The sequence below is a fragment of the Hoplias malabaricus genome, chromosome 11, assembly GCF_029633855.1.
Source record: "Hoplias malabaricus isolate fHopMal1 chromosome 11, fHopMal1.hap1, whole genome shotgun sequence".
Taxonomy (NCBI): domain Eukaryota; kingdom Metazoa; phylum Chordata; class Actinopteri; order Characiformes; family Erythrinidae; genus Hoplias; species Hoplias malabaricus.
The window spans coordinates 7,353,346-7,372,618 of NC_089810.1; the positions used below are offsets into that span (position 1 = coordinate 7,353,346).

The 19,273-nt window shown below is 45.9% G+C and overlaps 1 protein-coding gene across 1 annotated transcript; it reads left to right on the top strand.

Annotated features, from left to right (window-relative positions):
* The first annotated feature begins 624 nt into the window (after nt 1–624).
* On the top strand, nt 625–18,251 carry rgma (repulsive guidance molecule BMP co-receptor a). Its single transcript, XM_066684857.1, has 4 exons — nt 625–1,088; nt 5,724–5,839; nt 10,994–11,508; nt 14,822–18,251. Exons 1-4 carry the CDS (start codon nt 1,075–1,077, stop codon nt 15,524–15,526), a joined length of 1,350 nt encoding a protein of 449 aa, XP_066540954.1. The 5' UTR covers nt 625–1,074; the 3' UTR covers nt 15,527–18,251.
* Nucleotides 18,252–19,273: the final 1,022 nt, after the last annotated feature.

Sequence of the window (19,273 nt, forward strand, 5' to 3'; positions counted from 1 at the left end):
CAGTGTTCTCCCCCTGTGTAAACAGCCCCTGTTCAGAACGCACCTGTTCCTTTAAATGATAACGAGCCGCTCGCTGTTCACCCCGACCCCGAGCGCACAGCAGTGAGGAGCGAGGAGCAGAAGCTCTGGTCTTTAGCCGTTTTCGCTCTATTCTCTTTCTTCTCTGTTTTTACTCAGTGCTCTTATTATCCACACTCATTGTGTCTGTTTTGTTGAGTTAAACCTCGTCTTTGTGCTCTCACATAAACGCAGGTCCTGCGCTGTGATTGGACAGACTCAGACGAGGGGGCGGGGCCATTCTAAAGTCACTGCACTTGACGTCAGAAGCAGAGCAGAATCACATCTCGTTTTCTGATGTAGGCAGCACACAGGAAACTGACCAGGGGTTCTTGTTTTACAGTGTGTGGGTTGGAAGTCACTGTAAATAATCAACTGAATGTGCACATACAATGAACAATCTAAAATGCATATATAGTCCAATATATCTTTTACACACGTTTTATAACGTTGTACTCTCAAGCGAGGTCTCCCAGTGGCCCGTGTGTGTGTGTGTGTGCGTGCGCGAGGGGTCTGAGGCGGCGTCACACAGCGCCCCTCATTATGTCTCACACTTTCTACCGACGAGCCATTTCCCACCAGCGAGGGGGAGGAACCGAGCCGCGCCATCAGCAGCGCTTCACTCTCTCTTTCCTTCCCCAAAGTCTCAGCGCCACACCGCAGCGGAGATGAGGGAGAAACGGGGGGACGACTTTTCCTCACCGTCCACGACCTCATGAAGACAACCGAGGGACAGAGAGAGAAACAAAGAGAGAGAGAGACAGAACACACGCGGCTTCACACGGAGACACCCAGCGCCTTCCTCCTCAACTCTCAGAGACTTTTCTCAGCGGAGGGGAAACGCACACACAGCCCTCTCCATTTTCTGGAGGAGCCGGCGGAGAGGACGCGATGCGGGGTCCACGGCGGTGTCTCCCCCCGAGTTAACCGCGCTCCTTCGGGATTTATTGATCCGGCTGAGCTCGGTTTCGCTTTAAAGAAGCCCGGATTCCCTCTCTTAACTCACGGAGGAGCTCCATGCATTTCCACAGGTCCGTGCTCGTCTCTCTTTTCTCATTGTTAGTCTCAGGGTCGGAGACAGCATTCGGTTCCAACCCGGCCCGTAAGGGTTAATGACGGTTAATAACGTGTAATTAGGTTTAAATACGATTTAACGAAGCCGTCTGCAAACACCTGTGCGGAGCCCTTGCGGTGACATCTCTTCAAAATCGTATTAAAGCGTGGGAACAACTTAATTATATGTGTATACGAATTAAAAATGTGTGGGAATAAATTAACAATAACGTAAACGTCTTAATAATAGGTGAGAACAGCTTAATAATTTGTGCGCACGGTTTATAAATATAGCGATAATTAATAGGAAAAAGACACCCTTCCCAGTCCTTGTTGTCGTTCAGCTCTAAATATCTCGACTCCACCCTTGTTAAATTAAATCGTTCGCACGCCTTAATTGGACGGATGTCACCAGCAGGGCTCCAGATGCTGATTAAAATAACAATATAAAACACTATGGAGCCCTGCTGGTGGCATCCCTTGGAAATAAAAGTAAAGAATGAAATGACCCAATAATGGGTGCAGATGTCTTATTAATGTGTGGGAACAAATTAATAAAGTGTGCAAACGATTTAATAATGCACACAAATGTCTTAATACTGGGATATAATTATATCATTTAATAAAAATTGGGAGTGTCCTGATAACGCTTAGGAAGAATTAATAATGCGTGCAAATGTCTTAATGTGTGGGAAAGCGTGGGAGTGAGATATTTAACGAGTGGGAACAAGATCTGATTCAAAGTTGTCATAAATATCTAGATCACATGCATTCATTGGTTCACACACAGTCATCGTTCCCGACTTCACCTTCAGGGCTCTGTAGATTATTAATATAAATCATATCATGATATGATTAAAGTGTGAGAATGACTTAATAACGGAAGGAAATGAAGATCCGAATAGATGAGTATGTGTAGGAATGACTAAGACAGGCCTGGGAACGAGACATTACAATACACACTGAAGATCTTGTGCCCATGCTTTATGAAAACTAATTATGACGGGATGTCAACAGCAGGGCTCCGTACACTCCAGCCCAAAAACGCTGCTCCAAACAGATCCGATTCCAATGTGAACGCTTGTAGCTGTATCGTGTGAGGTGTCGACCCGGTCAGTCACGTCTCTGTGTTCCTGGGTCTGGAACCGGGTCGGATTAGCGACACTGCTGTTGTCGCTATGGTGCTGTTTCTTGCCAGTGACATTACTTCTTCATTAAATAAGGTGTGGGAACAAATTAATGTGTGATTTTATTACGCCGTCCCCACACTTTATGATGTATCCGAACTACTTAATAATGTGGGAACAACAAAATAATTGCATAGGAACATCCTAATTAATAACGTGTGAATACAAATGATTGACGTGTGAACAAACAGGAACAAGACCCCCTTCCCAAGGCTTAGTGTTGTTCCCATTGTTTAAACATGGGGTTCATACACATTATTAAGTTGTTTGCAAGTGGTTTGAAAAAAAGACGTCACCAGAGGGGCTCGGTGGACACTGACTGAAGGAACGTGACTTTCATATGAAAAACTATAAGTCTCTGCTGGTGACATCCGTTCATAATTAAATTAAAGAGTGCAAACGACTTAATGTTGTGTGGGAACAAATAAATAATGCATTGCAATGGGAACAACTCCCATGCACTAAATCTCTAACTCCAGGCCGCTGCAGCTCGGCTGTAGTGATAACCCCGGGAGCGGCCGAGGAGCGGCCTGTTATCTCTGGTGGTCGTGGGAGTGTGTGAGGCTGCAGGCCGAGACGTCAGTGTCAGGTGTTGATCTGCTTCACTTTAAAAGGTTTGAAGGCACGGGAAAAGCAGAGAGGGGTCAGAAGTGTGCAGCGTAAATTAGTAAAGAGCTGTGCTAATCCTCACAGGGCCATGAGCATAGAGCTGACCTCCACAGTTCAAGCGCCATCTACTGGACACTTGTGTTTTTACAGGATGCTCGTGTGGGTTTTGGGAAACCTCATTAACTCTCGGATCTCTAAACCTTATAGTGTTATATAGTGATGACAACGTTGTGGTGGTGGGTTGTGTTTAGAGCTGCGTGGTCAGTCACTCTCTCAGTCACCAGGAGAGAGGAGCTGATAAACGTTGGATTTAGGAGGAGCACTGTCTTTAAAGGGATATTGTGGATGTGTAGACTGCAGGTGTGTACGTCTGTGGTCTGTGGCGTACAAAGAAAGGAATGGTATAGAATAATATCACACTGTAAAGGGCTGATTATTGACCTTCAAACTCATATCAGCCGCCAAAACAACGGCCTGGATTCATGGATATAAAGTCCAAGTCCCAGAACCCTGTTGAATGGACCCTAGATGACAGGGGGGGGTATCAGGTCCAGTGCTCATGGGCTGTTTGATACTGTTTGATTCTCAGATTACCCGCTGTAGAACACAGTTCCTTATAAGATGGCCTAATAAACCTACTCCGTATTGAAATAATCACATGGTCCCTAATCCCCTGGAGAGTTAACAGGTAGCTAACGCAACCTCCCTTTACTAAAGGTATCTTTACTACACATGATAATGTAATATTCCCCTGTCCTGAGCTCACAATACAATCATCTCTATGCAGCAGTTAACATGCAGGACTATTGACGATCCCTTAATTTATAGTCTTTAAGGTGTCATATTGTCCCTCTTCTCCACAGTGGAACACAGTTCTGTTTCTTAATGAAACGTCTGTGTCCTGCTTTGGTCCAAACCCCACGAGCCCCACAGCAGTGTTCTCCCCCTGTGTAAACAGCCCCTGTTCAGAACGCACCTGTTCCTTTAAATGATAACGAGCCGCTCGCTGTTCACCCCGCCCCCGAGCGCACAGCAGTGAGGAGCGAGGAGCAGAAACTCTGGTTTTTAGCCGTTTTTACTCAGTTCTTTCTTCTCCGTTTTTACTCAGTGTTCCGCACTCATTGTGTCTGTTTTGCTGCGTTTAACCTCGTATTTGCGCTCTCATGTAAACGCTGTGCGCTCTGATTGGACAGATTCAGACGAGGGGGGGCGGGGCCATTCTAAAGTCTCTGCACTTGGCGTCAGAAGTGGAGCTGAATCAGAACAGCTCGTTTTACCCCGTGTTTTTGTATTTCGCTGGAAAGCAGTGTTGAGATGGCTTTGAGATGCTTGCTGTAACCACATCAGTTCGAGAAATAAATAATGCAGATCAATTAACGCACAGACTGGATTTTCACACAGAGAAGGAAGCCGAGTGTTTAGACGGGTCGCTGTAAGTTCTGTTAAAGCCACAGGAGGCAGTCAGCCCACTTTGCTGGTTGCCAGTTTGTAAACACGGCGGTTTATTGGGTTCTCCTCGACTAATGGTCCTAGTATTCAAAACCTGTGGGACAACACTGGAGCATCACTGGAGGAAAAGGACCGCCCTGATCTATGGATTCCTTCGCGTTAGCTTGTCTGTTCCTGTACGTTCATCTGTGGACGCTGCAGAGTGACGGCGGAATGAGTTTCATTTGGGTTCAGCTGTGTCCTGGGGTCAGTTTGTTTGAAAATCTTGATTAAACACAGGAATGAACATGAATATAAGTCGTAGGACTGTAGAGGTCGTGGGGGTCATTCTGTCTGCCGTTTAAACAGATCTCCAACGCGGTAGTTTTCCTGTAGAGGTGTCTTCACTCGTTAATGCTGTAATAAGTCAATCAATATCACACTAATTAGTAACTAATACAATAATAACAATAACAATGAGAAACCATCAACATACAACAATAATAAAAATAGACGATGTATATAAGGAACTAAAATTATTATTATTTTTTAAATTAATTTAAAAAATACATCCCTAAAGACCCCAAGAAGAACATTTATTAAGTGTGTATTTGTGTGTGTTCTCATTGAAGGAAACGCTGGGTAAAACTGCTGAGAAACTCACGCACTGTGTGTGTATACATACCGACATTAAAATGGCCTCCTTTTTCTACATTTAAAATCCACTGAGTGCATTTTGTGGCAATGGAAACAATATAAATAAATATAAATTGTATGTTGTCACACTGCTTTTTATATATTTATTATTTACATTTTTTATTGCTACATGTAGGTGTTTATTTGTTTTATCTAAATAATTAAACATGAATTTCGCTCTCATGACGTAATGAAAACCTGCAGAACCAAGGCTTTTTAAGGCTATGGTAATTGTGTAACGCCTCAATGTTGACTTTTCTGAACCAAAAAAATGCATTACGAATTTTCCACTAATATTCCAAACTGTTAAAGTTGAGAAGTGATGTCCCACTGAGCTCTGAAACTTTCCCTGGTGTCCAGAACATGCTCATTAGCCGTGTCTAGACCGCTGCTATCTTCAGGATCTAGGTTCAGTCCTCCAGCGCGGTGCAGCCGTGAGGGAGAGTGGTTTTTTAAAGCGAAGCAGTCAGTCATTTGAGCCCGCCGAGAGTGGGAGGGGGCAGTGCTTGTTCATTGGCTCTGCTGGAGCTTTATAAACACGCTGAGGAATTTCACCGAGGAGACGTGACCACACTGCAGCACTGTCCCACACTGGAGGCATGCTTTCGGAGCTTTCTTCGCAGGGAACAGCTCTCCGACCTGGAGCCAGTCGTCTAATAACCGGCCTTTCTTCACCTTGCTGTTTGTGAGCAGGGAGAGGAGAGCAGCGCTGCCCCGTGCTGGATGGATGGTTATGGGGAAAGGAGTGCGAGCCTCGGCGCTGGAAGTCGCCAAGACCCTCTTCGTGTGTCTCTGCTTCTTCCCGGCGGGTGAGTGCCTTCTCTGGAGGCTAAAACCAGACCCCTTTCTTCTCCTTTACAGAGCTGAGGGTGTTCACGTTGGCTTCGGGTGCAGACACTGTGCCTCATGCTGTCTGCGGAGAACAAGGGAGTACAGGAGGGCTCCTGCTCAAATGGCTGCCTACTCTCCTACATAGTGCTTGCTGTGTGTTTTGAAAGTATGGCTTCCACACTCAGAGTTCACCAAATGCTAGGGACAAAGTCTTTTAGCTAATGGTGTGTGTGTATTAGCCATTGTTGGATATGTAAAGTGCAGATTCTGTGCCCTGCAGTGTGCACTAAATAGGGAGTTCGGTGCCAATTTGAGACTGAGCCTAGTCTTCAACAGTTGTGTGTTGTTTTCACATGTCCAGGGCTGTCTACCCGAGCACCTTCAGCTTTATCTGTGCATTCAGACACTACACTACACACATCCTTAGTGCTGCTCTGTGAGAGCGACATTCAAAAGCAGGCGAGGACACGAAATGTGAGACAAGCTTTTAGAGCTGAGACGTGTCCCACAAAGCAAGATTTTTCAGTTTGACCCGAAAACCCAAGACTGAGAGTTGCCCAGTTCTTACGTCCCCTACGTCCCTCACCTCTGGGCTAAACTTCGCTGAAGTCCTGCTCCTTGGACAACACCCCCACCCCCTTACCCCCAGTCTACAAATGGTGGCTTACAACACACAATAAAACCCTGTAAACCACTCCAGTTGAAAGGCTTTGCCTTGGTTTGCAGGGATTCAGAGCTGTCTGTTGAATAGTGGGCTTCTGCATTCCTCCACTGCTGTTTTGTTTGGGGGAGGGGGAGGTCTGGACTCTTCATCACAATCCTCCATTTCAAACCGTTCTGTTCCTTTCCAAAAAAGCCAAGCAGAACCTGCTATCAGTTTGGGTTTTAGTTTGAAACAGGCAGAGCACTAACACCGTGTGGCTCATGGAGCCTGAGTGGGGCTGAGGGGTCTGTCCTTCATGTGTAATCAGCCCTCACACCTTATCACAGCGCCAGTGATGAGACTTCACACCAAACAAAAGCCTCTCACACCAGCGATAGCCGTTGATGTTGGAGATGAGTTTATTACTGTATATCAGAGCCGTGATAAACACCCGGTTTGAGGGGGAGGGTGTGAAGAGAGGGTGGCACTAACAGGCAGTAACTGGAAACTAAAGAAGCCCTTAAGACCATGTTAATAAACATATATATGATATAAAATCATAATCACTGACCAGAATTAACCCCCACAGTCTGTGTGACACTTGAACACAATCACACACCAAATAAACACAGAGCAGGGCTCGAAAACAGAGACGAAGAAGCGACATTACCAGCGACATTAGAAACATATATCCCACCTGGAGTGTATTTACAGCACTTTGTCAGTGACAACAAACAACAAGAAAAATAATCCTTCGTTAACCATAATCGAGGTAAAATGTTTAACTAATCGTGATATAGGTGTGTGCTCATATCGCACAGCACTGGACACATCCCCGGCTCCACAGCAGCTACGGTGACGTGTGGGATCTTCAGGAAAATCCATTAGGTGCTGCGTAACCTTCAGGACAACGTCAAATAACGCAGGATATAATTAAACTGCACTCTCTCCAGGGTAATCCTTCAGCTCTGTAGCGAAGGGAAAGTTCCCCCCTCATTATTGCTTTTCAAAAACCCTGACCACATCTTATGTAGCAGGTATTATACCCCTGTGGCAGCCCCTGAAATCCTATACATGTTTGAAATTGCATTTGCCTTTGATTGTAGGCCTTTTTTTCTGTGGTGAGCAGGTGGCTATCTTATATCCAGTTTGACCTGTGGGATGGTGAGAGCTCCTCTCTGTTCTGCCCTCTGGTCCTGGAGCCAGTTTCTCTCCGGAGATCCTGTTTCTTTAAAAAAGCCGTCGTTAAACCCCCGCAGCCCCCCAAACACCCCACCCCACTCCCCCACTCCGCTGGCCTGCACGCCTGATGAAACTCTACCTAATCCCTTTACACAGGGCTAATTTATGACTCTGCTGGTCTCTTCTCAATGGCAAATTGCATTGTCTTCATTCAAAGCCCTGAGACCACCCCCTCCCCCCTTTACAAACACACACACACACACATCCAAACCTCTGCCCCCTTCCGTTAAACCCAGCAGTGAATTCTTTAAGAGGAGCATTTGTCCTCCCCTTTTGAGGGGGGGTGGTTGACACCCGCTGTGTTTTTACTCACAAAGCCCCCCTGGAAATCCGCTTAGCAATGCAGAAGAGGGCAGAGTGGGGGTGTGGGTGTGTGTGAATATGCGGGAGGATGATTAGCTCCCATAACCTGTCCTGCTAATTCAGGGTCCGTGGAGGACCGTAAATAAAAACCCAACGTACTTTAATCTTTAATCCCCGGCATCCATCAAAACCTCTTTCTGTGTGCGAACGCATGGTGAGGTAATCAAGTCTCAGATGATGCCGTAGAGCGCAGTGATCTCAGTTTAAATACCTGTTGCGTTAGTTATTTCATATCGCACTAGTCCGGGGACTGCTTTAACGCAGACGTAATTAGACGTCGTTGGCCCGGTCGCTGATCCTGATTGATTGATGAGTTCAGTGCTGATGTTTTCCTTAGATTATAGATTACAGCGGACCGATTTCGGTGTAAGAGCACTTACTCTTGGTGGATGTTGGCAGAACAGAGCGTCTTGGGGGCAAGCTTTCACTGGAATGTTTGCTTTTTCCATACTCTTAACTGCGTTTGCACGATGAGGCCCACAGTTCGCTCAGAAACTGCACAACAGCAAGAGATTGTGACCAGGTTAGTGGCATAAAATATGAAGTGCGTAAATAAACAGAGTGTGTGTGTGTGTGGGGGGGGGGGGGGGGGGTACAGTGAAGTCTTACAATCCTTGACACAATCTAATGCAAGAAAGTGTATTAAGACGAATTAGAAAGTTGGGTACTTACATTAACACAGTCTTAGACGGCTGCAGGACGGCAACATTCATGAAGGGAGTGAAGTTAGAAATGGGTCCACTTTAGAGGTGGGCGATATGGCCCTAAAATAACATCACGATATTTCAGGGTTTTTTTATTTATTTTTTTTTTCGCGATAATGATTTTCTTGGTGATATGAACAATAAAAATACTTGTATTAATTTTAAGAACACACTAATGCAACCATTTTAAATTAAATACATTTAAAATATAGTAATAGCATTACATGGTTTTATTAATTAAAAAGCTTTATTTTATTACAAATGTAACAGTTTCAAATATGACAAAGTGACAAAAGAAATCAATCAACATTTTGCTTATTTTGTAAACAACAGTAATTTACCAAGATTCAGATTTTGTATAAAATAATGTCGCATAAAAATGTAGCACACAGTGTAGTGTGAGAATAAACAGCAAAAGGAAACAATTATACAAAAAGTAACTTCACAGTAAATAACAAAACAAACACAGAATAGTGCTGAGTCATTATGCAAATAGTCAGAATATCACCGTTATCACGATATTGATTTTTTATCGTTTAAAAGAATATGACGATATTATCACGAACGATACGATACGGCACAGCCCAAGTCTGAAATCATATCACGGAATTATTCCAGGCAACACAGCAGCTGTTCTTCACTGTGTGATAATGTCATGAAGAATCGACCAATAGAAACGCTCCAAAACTACTCTGAATAAAATCTTTTTACACTGACTTCCATTGAAAGTTAAGGGTTCTTTCCTTCTCCTGTGAAGTTGCTACTTTGGGAGATACCTGTTTAAAGAGGGTCCCACCCCCACCCCTACTCCCCCCTGTCATTTGAACTATGTAAATGAGCTGAATACAGACATAAAAGAGTAGATGAATTTAAATCTAAATCTGTAAGAACAGATCACAATAGACTGAAAGCTGTAACAATAGATTTATTCCATCAATTGTGGAGTTTACCATGGTGCACAATTACTATTTAAAAGTCTGCAGTTTTAATTCCAGCCTGCGTTCCGAAGAACAGTGTCTTGTGTTGTAAACGAGGACGTGTCGCTTCTGTAACAGAGTGCGGCCAGTCAGGGGCAACAGGACAACAGGGGGCGCTGTAACCAGGTCATAAGTAAATGTAAACATGCTTTTGTTTTCATTGCACAGTGTATATGAAAAGTGTCGGCATGTCACAATAATTACGTTAGCAACTTATCAAACACACGTAGACATTTCTTAAATCTCGCCCATTCTGTTTACTGCCGTGTTTGTTTACGTTAAATAAAAAAAATATTATTTATGCTGTGTTTATTTAAACCTTTGTTTTATCCCAATTCTAGTATTTTAATATCGGAAGTATATTTAGCTAATAATAAATAATATTTGCTAAAATTTCACGGTTCTTTAAAGGACTGTATTGCATTATTATGCTGTTATACTATCATAATATCAGAGGCTTAAAACGACAGTAATATAATTTATCACATTTATTTATAGGACAATATATCTATGTTAAAAAAACCCTGCATTTAACCAACCACACACACACACACACAGGAAGCAGTTGGATGTTTGGTGACTTTTGCGAGGGCACCTCAAACGTGGATGTTGAGAGTGGAGACAGTGCTGTTCCTACACTCCTCCCATCCCCAGTTTTCCTGCCGGTCGAAGGCATCAATCCCACTGACCTTCTGGACCCAAGCAGGTTCCCTAACCATTACCCCCACAACGTTGGCTCTGAAAGAGGCAGGCTCTGTGAATCACCAGGGTGGGATTCGAACCCACACAATCCCCCCACACTAAACATTGCACTTATGCTCCTCTACGATCAGGGGTTTTAATCTTGTGGCTGATTGGTAGTTATTACACTGACCAGTCACTGGTTTATGAACACCTACATGGTATCTGCACTCACTGTCCATTTGACCGGCTCCTTACCTGCTCTGTGGGGTCCTGGCCATTGAAAAACGATGAAAAAAGAATTTTTTCTTTTTTTCAGCAGCGCTGAAAAAAAGCTGATGAAATGGAGGACGAATGTATCGTGGAGTGTATGTTAGGTGTATTTTATTTATATTCTGTTATACTGTGAATACATCAGTACTGTGATTATGGGTACATCTGGATCAGGTCTAAATGTATAAATGAGGTGTGTCTGGGTGCTCATGTCCCCCCTCTCTCTCTCTCTCTCTCTCTCTCTCTCAGTCACTCTGCAGTGTAAGATCCTCAAGTGCAACTCCGAGTTCTGGGCGTCCTCTCCGACTTCAGGTCCCAAGGAGGAGTTCTGCACGGCGCTACGAGCCTACAGCAGCTGTGTCCGCCGTACGGCCCGCACCTGCCGAGGCGACCTGACCTACCACTCTGCTCAGCATGGCATCGAGGACCTCATGACCCAGCACAACTGCTCGAAGGAAAGCCCCACGGCGTCCCCCCGTGCCCGCACCCCACCACCCCCGGTCCAGCTGCCGCCCACTGATGGCAACGTGGCCTCGGACGGCCCCGAGGTGTGCCACTACGAGCGTAGCCTCCCGCGCCACACCGCACCTCCTAACTACACCCACTGTGGCTTTTTTGGAGACCCACATCTGCGCACATTCAACGACGACTTCCAGACGTGCAAAGTGGAGGGCGCATGGCCGCTCATTCACAACAAGTACCTGTCCGTGCAGGTCACCAACACGCCGGTTCTGCCAGGCTCTGCGGCCACAGCTACCAGCAAGGTGAGTGCCAACACTACTGCTGTAGCCCCTTTGTCTGAGTCTGTCCAATCATAGCGCTGGACCCACGTTTATGTGAGAGCGAATAGAAAGAAGAAAGATAACCGAGCGAAAACAGCTAAAAAACCAGAGCTTCTGCTCCTTGCTCCTCACTGCTGTGCGCTCGGGGTCGGGGTGAACAGCGAGCGGCTCGTTATCATTTAAAGGAACAGGTGCGTTCTGAACAGGGGCTGTTTACACAGGGGGAGAACACTGCTGTGGGGCTCGTGGGGTTTCAGTAAGGACCTGAGAACTGTCCCTTTGTGGAGACTTTAAAAATGAACAAAAGTATAGTCCAGTAACAGCAGCAGTAGGTTGGCTACTTAAATGGGTTGATAAGACACTACTTAACTCAAATTAGTTACTGGTGAACAGCTGTGTGTTTACTGTGTGTTGGATGAGGTCAGTGTGCGTGTTAAAGACTTCTACGTTAAAAACTGATGTTGTAAATAGTGTTGAAATGCTATAAAATACTGGTTTTCATCGATGGATGCACGTGTAGCTATGACACTATTTAGATTTTAGAAATGTAAACCAATTGACCTGATTTCCAAACATTACAGTGTTCACACAGCTGCAGTTGGACTTCAGCAGTGAGTGGGTTAATGGTGTGAACGTGGCTTGGTCAGCAGAGCAGACGGAGTTTGTGAGTGCAGGGTCTGGATAGTATTTGGATCTGTTCCCCAGCAGATGAAGCTGCGATAAACAGAACAATTGATGAGGCCTCGATAAGGCTTTTTTTTTTTCCCTAGCAGGGAATGCCACCAGCGAAAGTGTGCTAATAACTCTGAACGTTACCAAGCTCCAACCCTCATGCTCGTGTCTTGTATTTTTTATTATTTATTTTTTAATTCTGCCAAGACCAATGTTACTATATCTGTGGCGGTCGTCACAATTGTTTGCATGTGCATTAAGGGCCTTGTTGTTTCAACTAAGTGCTCAGTCCATGCAGGAAACGGCAGATATTTTCTCCGCATTAGCTGGCCCCCGTACCTCATAAATTATCATTGTTTTGCTTTACGGTACATTGGATGGGGGCACGGAGCCGCCTTGGACTCGTCCAGCTGTCGGACCCCGAGGTGAAGGCGCAGAACCGGGAGTCTGAGTGCGTCAGTGCCGGCGGCTAGTTCATTTGTTTTTTAGGACATCCACATCCAATCGCAGCTGGAATCGCGCGACCGCTGGCCGCGTTGCTCCCATGTTGTCCCTTGTATGACTTGTTGTCTTAGCAGGACGGCAGGAAAGGGAAGCATAAGAGAACATTTTTGGCTGAGGCCACATTTAGAAACAGACCAATTTTCCTTCATCAAGATCCGCTAATGATGCACCATTAAGTCGATTGACCACAGCTCGTTTTTGGAGAGGGCTGCGGGGGATGGGGATAATGACATTTCGGTTAAGTTGTGCTCGGAAACAAATGGCAGGTTTGGAGGCGGCTCAGGCCTCGACAAAAGGTAGAACGAGACTGTGGGCAGATGCCACCTGTGCAAACAAAGACGTTGCTGTTTATTGATCGGCCCCTTTTGCCTTAACTAGCCTCCTGCTGCACCGTGGACAACTGGTCAGCGCTGGAGGCTTACAAGTGTGATTGCAGAGTTATTTGGGTGTCAGCCTCACACTTCCCTACCCCACCACACTCAAAGAGATAAACACACACACACACACACAGGATCTGCAGTCCTGGGGTCACATGGTGACAACAGCCCTCTGCACCCTCCTAATGAAAGCAACGCTAAGCAGAGCCAGAGTCAGAAGCAGCCCTCCCTAATTAGCCCCAGTGCAGGCTGGGCGCTCTCTGGCCTGGCGCGAGTCCATTCCCTGGAGCCGACTCGAGGGTTCACAGGCCGGCCCCCAGCGCCATGAATGGATCGCCTTTGTGTCTGCACACTGAGGCCTGCTGTAACAGACTGGGAGCTGTGTTTCTCCCAAGTGCGTTTACATTGGGCCCCCCCCCCCCCTCCGCCTGGTGAGCAGTGGCTTAAAATTTTGACATTACAGAGTGGGCTGGGGGTTGTGTGTGTGTGTGTGTGTGAGAGCATTTACGCTGCACAAGCTGGTGGTTTTCGTTGAAGCCATGACACAAAAACAAGACTCCAATTTCTCGCCATATGCAGCAGAGCTGTGGGATTCACTTAAAACCCAGTGAGGTCCAGTTCCTAAACGTCGCCTCAGTGAAGGATCTGGGCTTAAACTTCACATCGCTGCTCTTGATTAATGCCCCGCCTTGGGACTTAGTAAGAGCCCCTGGTTTAGAACTGACCACAGGAAGAATGACACTCGCTTTTCAGCATTACGTTTCCTGAACTGGCCACACAGGGTCAACAATCAGTTTGACTGGCTCAGCCGAGTGAAGCTACTGCTACTGCAGTAAACAATAACGCTTCATGGATATATTCTTATAAATGGCCACCAAATCCTCAAATTAAATTTATTTTTATATTTCTGATGGAAGAAACCTTGGGGACCCATCCTCCTCCATCACTCCAGGTCCAGATGTTGTTGATGTCCACAAAAGGACATTAAAAGAAGTAGACTTGATGTTCTCTGGCTCTGTCTGTGGCTGGTTTGATGTAACTGACTCATCTTAAACGTAAATAGTTATCAGAGAAAGAGCTGTATGTATATAACGCTAACCGGGAACATATTTGCATGTGTTGAGCTGTACATTTACAAGATGTATCAGTTATGTATCATATTTGCATTTACCTTGTTCCTCTATTCTTGAGCACTTTATTGTTCCAGAGCATGTTGCTGGACTTGACCTGCAGCTTTCTTTATCAGATGACAGATGTTTTACATATATCCATAGTATTTTACCAAAGTGCTTTTCAGTCACAGTGATGTTTTCTAATAGTTAATCTTCTCCACGTGGGAGCACAGTTCCGTTCTAAATCAAACGTCTCCCCCTGTGTAACAGCCCTGTTCCTTTAAATGATAATGAGCCGCTCGCTGTTCACCCCGACCCCGAGCGCACAGCAGTGAGGAGCGAGGAGCAGAAGCTCTGGTTTTTAGTTGTTTTCGCCCAGTTCCATTTCTTCTCAGTTCTTGTTTTCTCCGTTTTTACTCGGTGCTCTTTGTGTATGTTTTGCTGAGTTTAACCTCGTCTTTGCACTCTCACATAAACACGGGTCCAGCACTGTGATTGGACAGAATCAGATGAGGAGGCGGGACGATTCTAAAGTCTCTATCATATGTTCTTTTAAAACATGCATGTGCCTACTCTACTTTACAAACTTCATCTTCAAACGATCTGCTCACAGTCTTTTCTCTTTTTCAGTTGACAATTATCTTCAAGAACTTCCAGGAATGCGTGGATCAGAAGATGTATCACGCCGAGACGGACGAGCTCCCAGCGGCATTTGCTGATGGATCCAAGAATGGAGGTGATCGACATGGAGCCAACACCCTTCGTGTGGTGGAGAAGGTTCCTGGCCAGCACGTGGAGATCCAGGCGCGCTACATCGGTACCACCATCGTGGTCCGACAAGTGGGCCGCTATCTCACGTTTGCCGTGCGGATGCCGGAGGAAGTGGTGAACTCTGTGGAGGACCAGGAGAATCAGGACCTTTATTTGTGCTTGCATGGCTGCCCTGCCAACCAGCGCATCGACTTCAAGACCTTCCGGGCCAGGGCCACCGAGAGCCACGGCTTGACAAGAGCCAGTCCCGAGGGTCCTTCCCACGGCTTCACCTACCAGTCAGCCATGGCCAAGTGCAAAGAGCGCCTCCCGGTGGAGGACCTTTACTTCCACTCTTGTGTTTTTGATCTGTTCTCCTCTGGGGACATCAACTTCAGCCTGGCTGCCTATTACGCCTTTGAGGATGTTAAAATGCTGCACTCCAATAAGGAGAAGCACCACATCTTCGAAAGGGATACAGGCATGTTTAACTCCACCCCTAAGCTGTCTAGCTTTGGCTTTCTGATGCTTCTGAACCTTGTGGCCGTTTCCCTGTGGACGGAATTATGTTGCTCTTGTCTGTAGTTGTGCGTGGCTGTCTTATTTCATCTCATGATTGTCAGAAAGCTTTGTGTTTGCGGGAACACGGCTTTCTCCATTGTAGCGTCCAGAGGCTGAACCCGAGGGCTTCCAGTCTCGTGTGTGTCTTCACACCCACCCCAGCCATGGACTCATCTGTGTGTTGTCATTGAGCGGACATCCTCTGAGCCAAAGCAGAAGCAGCTGTGGAGCGACGAAGGATTTCATCCCACAGGTCTCAGGACTGCTCTGGGACAGACACAGGAGCTTCTGGAGGCTTGAAGCGGGATTAAAAACCTGCAGACTCCTGCTTTCTGCCCGTCCCTCGTTCCCACCAAATGCAAGAAGCTGCTGGGGCTGAGGGCAGAGAGTCGAATGCTCCCCTTGCAGAAAGATTGAGAGTTTGGAGTCGTCCTCCAAGCTGTCTGCTGCCAAGAAGAGAGACCTTCGATGCACCTTCTGGAACAGGACTAGGAGACATGACATGAGCTTTTATTAACCTCTGTTGAAGAGGGAATTCTGCAGGAGCTCCTCGTCTTTGATGAGGCTCCAGCTTTTTCTGGAAGACTCCCCTCAGCCAAAGCAGTGTCATATCAGTGAGTCGCGTCGTCTGTGTTGGGATTAACGGGCCACAACGGCGCGTCTTTCTTGTCGTATGTGTGCGAGTGTGTGCTGTGTGCGTTGGTGAGCTGGTGAAGTGTTAGTGTGTGTCCTTGGGAGCTGTAGGAGTTTAGGGAAATACTTCTGAATGTTTTTATAATGCACCCAGAGTCCTGTTTTGCTCTGGCGTGGTGGTCCATGGGTCACCAAGGAGATATTCTTGCCGGCCGACAGCATTGCCAGGCAAGCTTTAAGTCCCATGTCGCCGTCTCTGTGTCAGTCAGTGTCCAGTAGATTTCAAGCCCACCTCAGTGCTGAGGCATCACAATCCGGAGAATATTTAAAACCTTGTCCGGTGTTGTATTGGCTGTCCGAGTTCATTTGGACTCTGTTTGATTTCACTCCTGAACACAGCCCAGAATTAATTTGAGGGCACATAGCTGAGCAAGTCTCCCAACCGATGTGTTTACTGCATAAATGCCATTGTTTAGATGGGAAAGCTTGTAGCGGTCCAAGCCATACATTTGGCGCAGGATTAGAGGGACTTGTGTTGAGCACATGTTCTTCGGAGGGAAAAATAAAATCCAGCTCAGCTGGCAACTCCACAGCCATGAACATGTAGCAGAGGTGGAGCTGCCTTGCCAAGAGGCCAAAGTTTGGCGAAAGAGATGGGACCTACAAACCCCCCACAGGCCGAGCCATCCGTCATCTTGACTGCTCTTTAAAGAACAAAGCCTCGCTCTACTTTTTCGAAACGGGGTGTCGACGTGGCTGCGCTGTAGGGCCTGTTTCTAACTCTCTGTAGATCTGTGAATTTACGGCAGCGGCCTTTTGCCAAAAGAGCGAGCCCTGGTGCCAGCGATTTCCCCGAACAGCTGAATTCTCCCACTGCGCCCCTCGTGGGACGTTTGCGGTTCGCTCAAGCATTTGGATTCAAACCAGACGGCCTGGTTGTGTATAATACTGGAAGGTGCTGCTAAACTAGGACGGGGCGGACCGACTTTTCCAGGGCAGGGGGGCACAGGAACATGCACCGTGTGTTTCCTGTGACGGGGGTTGAGCGAGGAGTGGTCTTCACCTATTGCTAAGATTTTTCTGGATGAACAAATACACACAAGAACACCACCACTAGTTTTGAGGGGGGTTATATATATATATTTTTTTTTTACTGGATGGTTTTCCAGGTCTCATTGTTGCAGTTCTCAGAAACACGAATGATTTTTTAACAGTTCTACTGTATTAGGGTTATTTATAACATTTTAAACCATAGTGCATCAGCTTTAGCCCCCACAAGTCCAGCGCCTCAGAGAGTACATCACCTACTTTCATCGGCTCCAATGGTGTTTCGCTTCAGGATATTCCTGTCCTATAAGACATAACATCGCCATTTCTTCTCAACAACTGTCGAATGTGTTCCTTAACAGTGTTTTGTGGGTTTTTTTTTTATTTGAGCTCAACGAATGGACTTCAACACCGTAACTTATTCCTACACTGTAAAAGCTGCGCAGGCCTGGTGCAGTTCGTTCAAGACTTTCAACGAAATCCTCAAACAAAATACGCAGAGGCGTCCGACCTTGTGTTTGTGTGCTCGGTGTCGTCAGTTCTCTATAGCTCAGACTCTGTAATGTGAGTTGTACATATGTTTGTGAGGTGTTGATTTTGGCCAAGTTTGTGTTTGTGAATTTTTAAAATCCTACTTCACTTTTGGATGTGAGTGGACTCTGCGAATGTTAGCCTACCTTTTGTTACAAAGGGAAACCGTGTACATGAACACCTCAAACACCACCACCAACATCGGCAGCAGTGCCCTAAAGACCCGAGCGCGTTCGCTAACTCAAAGACGTGAGATACCGTGCCGTTCTGTGGTGTTTGTGTTCATTACAAAAAGCACTTTATGTTTTTTATGCTCTTCTAGCTCTTATTTGGTCGAACTTGATTGTGAATAGAAATTGATCTCACTTGTAATGTTACGGTACAAAACGAGTGAATGAAAAGGTTGAATTGTATTAATGTTGGAACGGGAGAAGCCAGAGAGATCAAACTGGTTTTGTATGTAGGATTTAAAAGGTGCCGTGTCACCTGTAAATACTGTAAATTATTTATTGAAGAACAACAACAACAAAAAAATACAAATAAAAGTGTCTTGTTGAACTGTTTTGGACCTGTGCCTCCTGAGATGTGTTCATGTGCTTGGCATTCTTTAAGCAAAGTTCACCTTCACTCAGTTATTACATTAGCGCCCCCTACTGGCCTTTACACAGCACTACACTACTCCCTCTGATATAAAAGCATCTGTAAAGGGGGCTATGGCTTGAAACTACCATCTAATGTGTCACGTTAACTACATTTACGTTAATATTTAGGGGACAGTAAGTTGCCCAAGTTGTTTTCCTCACGTGAGCCAGATAGGCCCAAAATTAAGGACTGTCCTATGGGGATTACCACTTTGTTCAGTCCAGGGGTGTATTCCACAAAGCAGGATTTCTCAGTAAGCTGGATAACTTGAGCACAAAATCAAGCCTGCCCAGTAGGAAAATAACAAAGTGTAATACTCACCTCCCAGGTTCTACACTCACACTGACCCCACGGGAGCACTGTAGTTCTACAATTACTGACTGGTCTACCTGCAGCTCTGCATACTTTACCCTCCTTTCACCCTGTTCTCCAATGGTCAGGACCCCCACACAGCCGTGGATCAGACACAGCAGTGCTGCTGGAGATTTTATAACCCCTCAGTGTCTGGAATGAGAACAGTCCACCGACCAAAAACATCCAGCCGACTGGTTCCTGTGTCACTGATGAAGGACTATAGTTGCAGTGTGTGTTTCATACACTCACCCAGTCTCTTTCACACTCACGCTCACCTGTGGATAGTTTCATACACTCACCCAATCTGTCTCTCTCTTTCTCTCACACACACACACACACACACACACCTGTGTGACACACAGGGATGCAAAGGGGTGGAAAATTTCTGATAAATTTCCAGTAAATAACCAGTAACTTTCCATGGGAACTTTAGTTCAGGAACTTTGGAAATTCCAAAATGTCCATGGAAATTTGGGGGACTTTGGTGATTTATTGGAATTAAGAGGAAATATTGGATAATTTAAAATAACTATATCATACATTATCATCAATGTACCGTTTTTT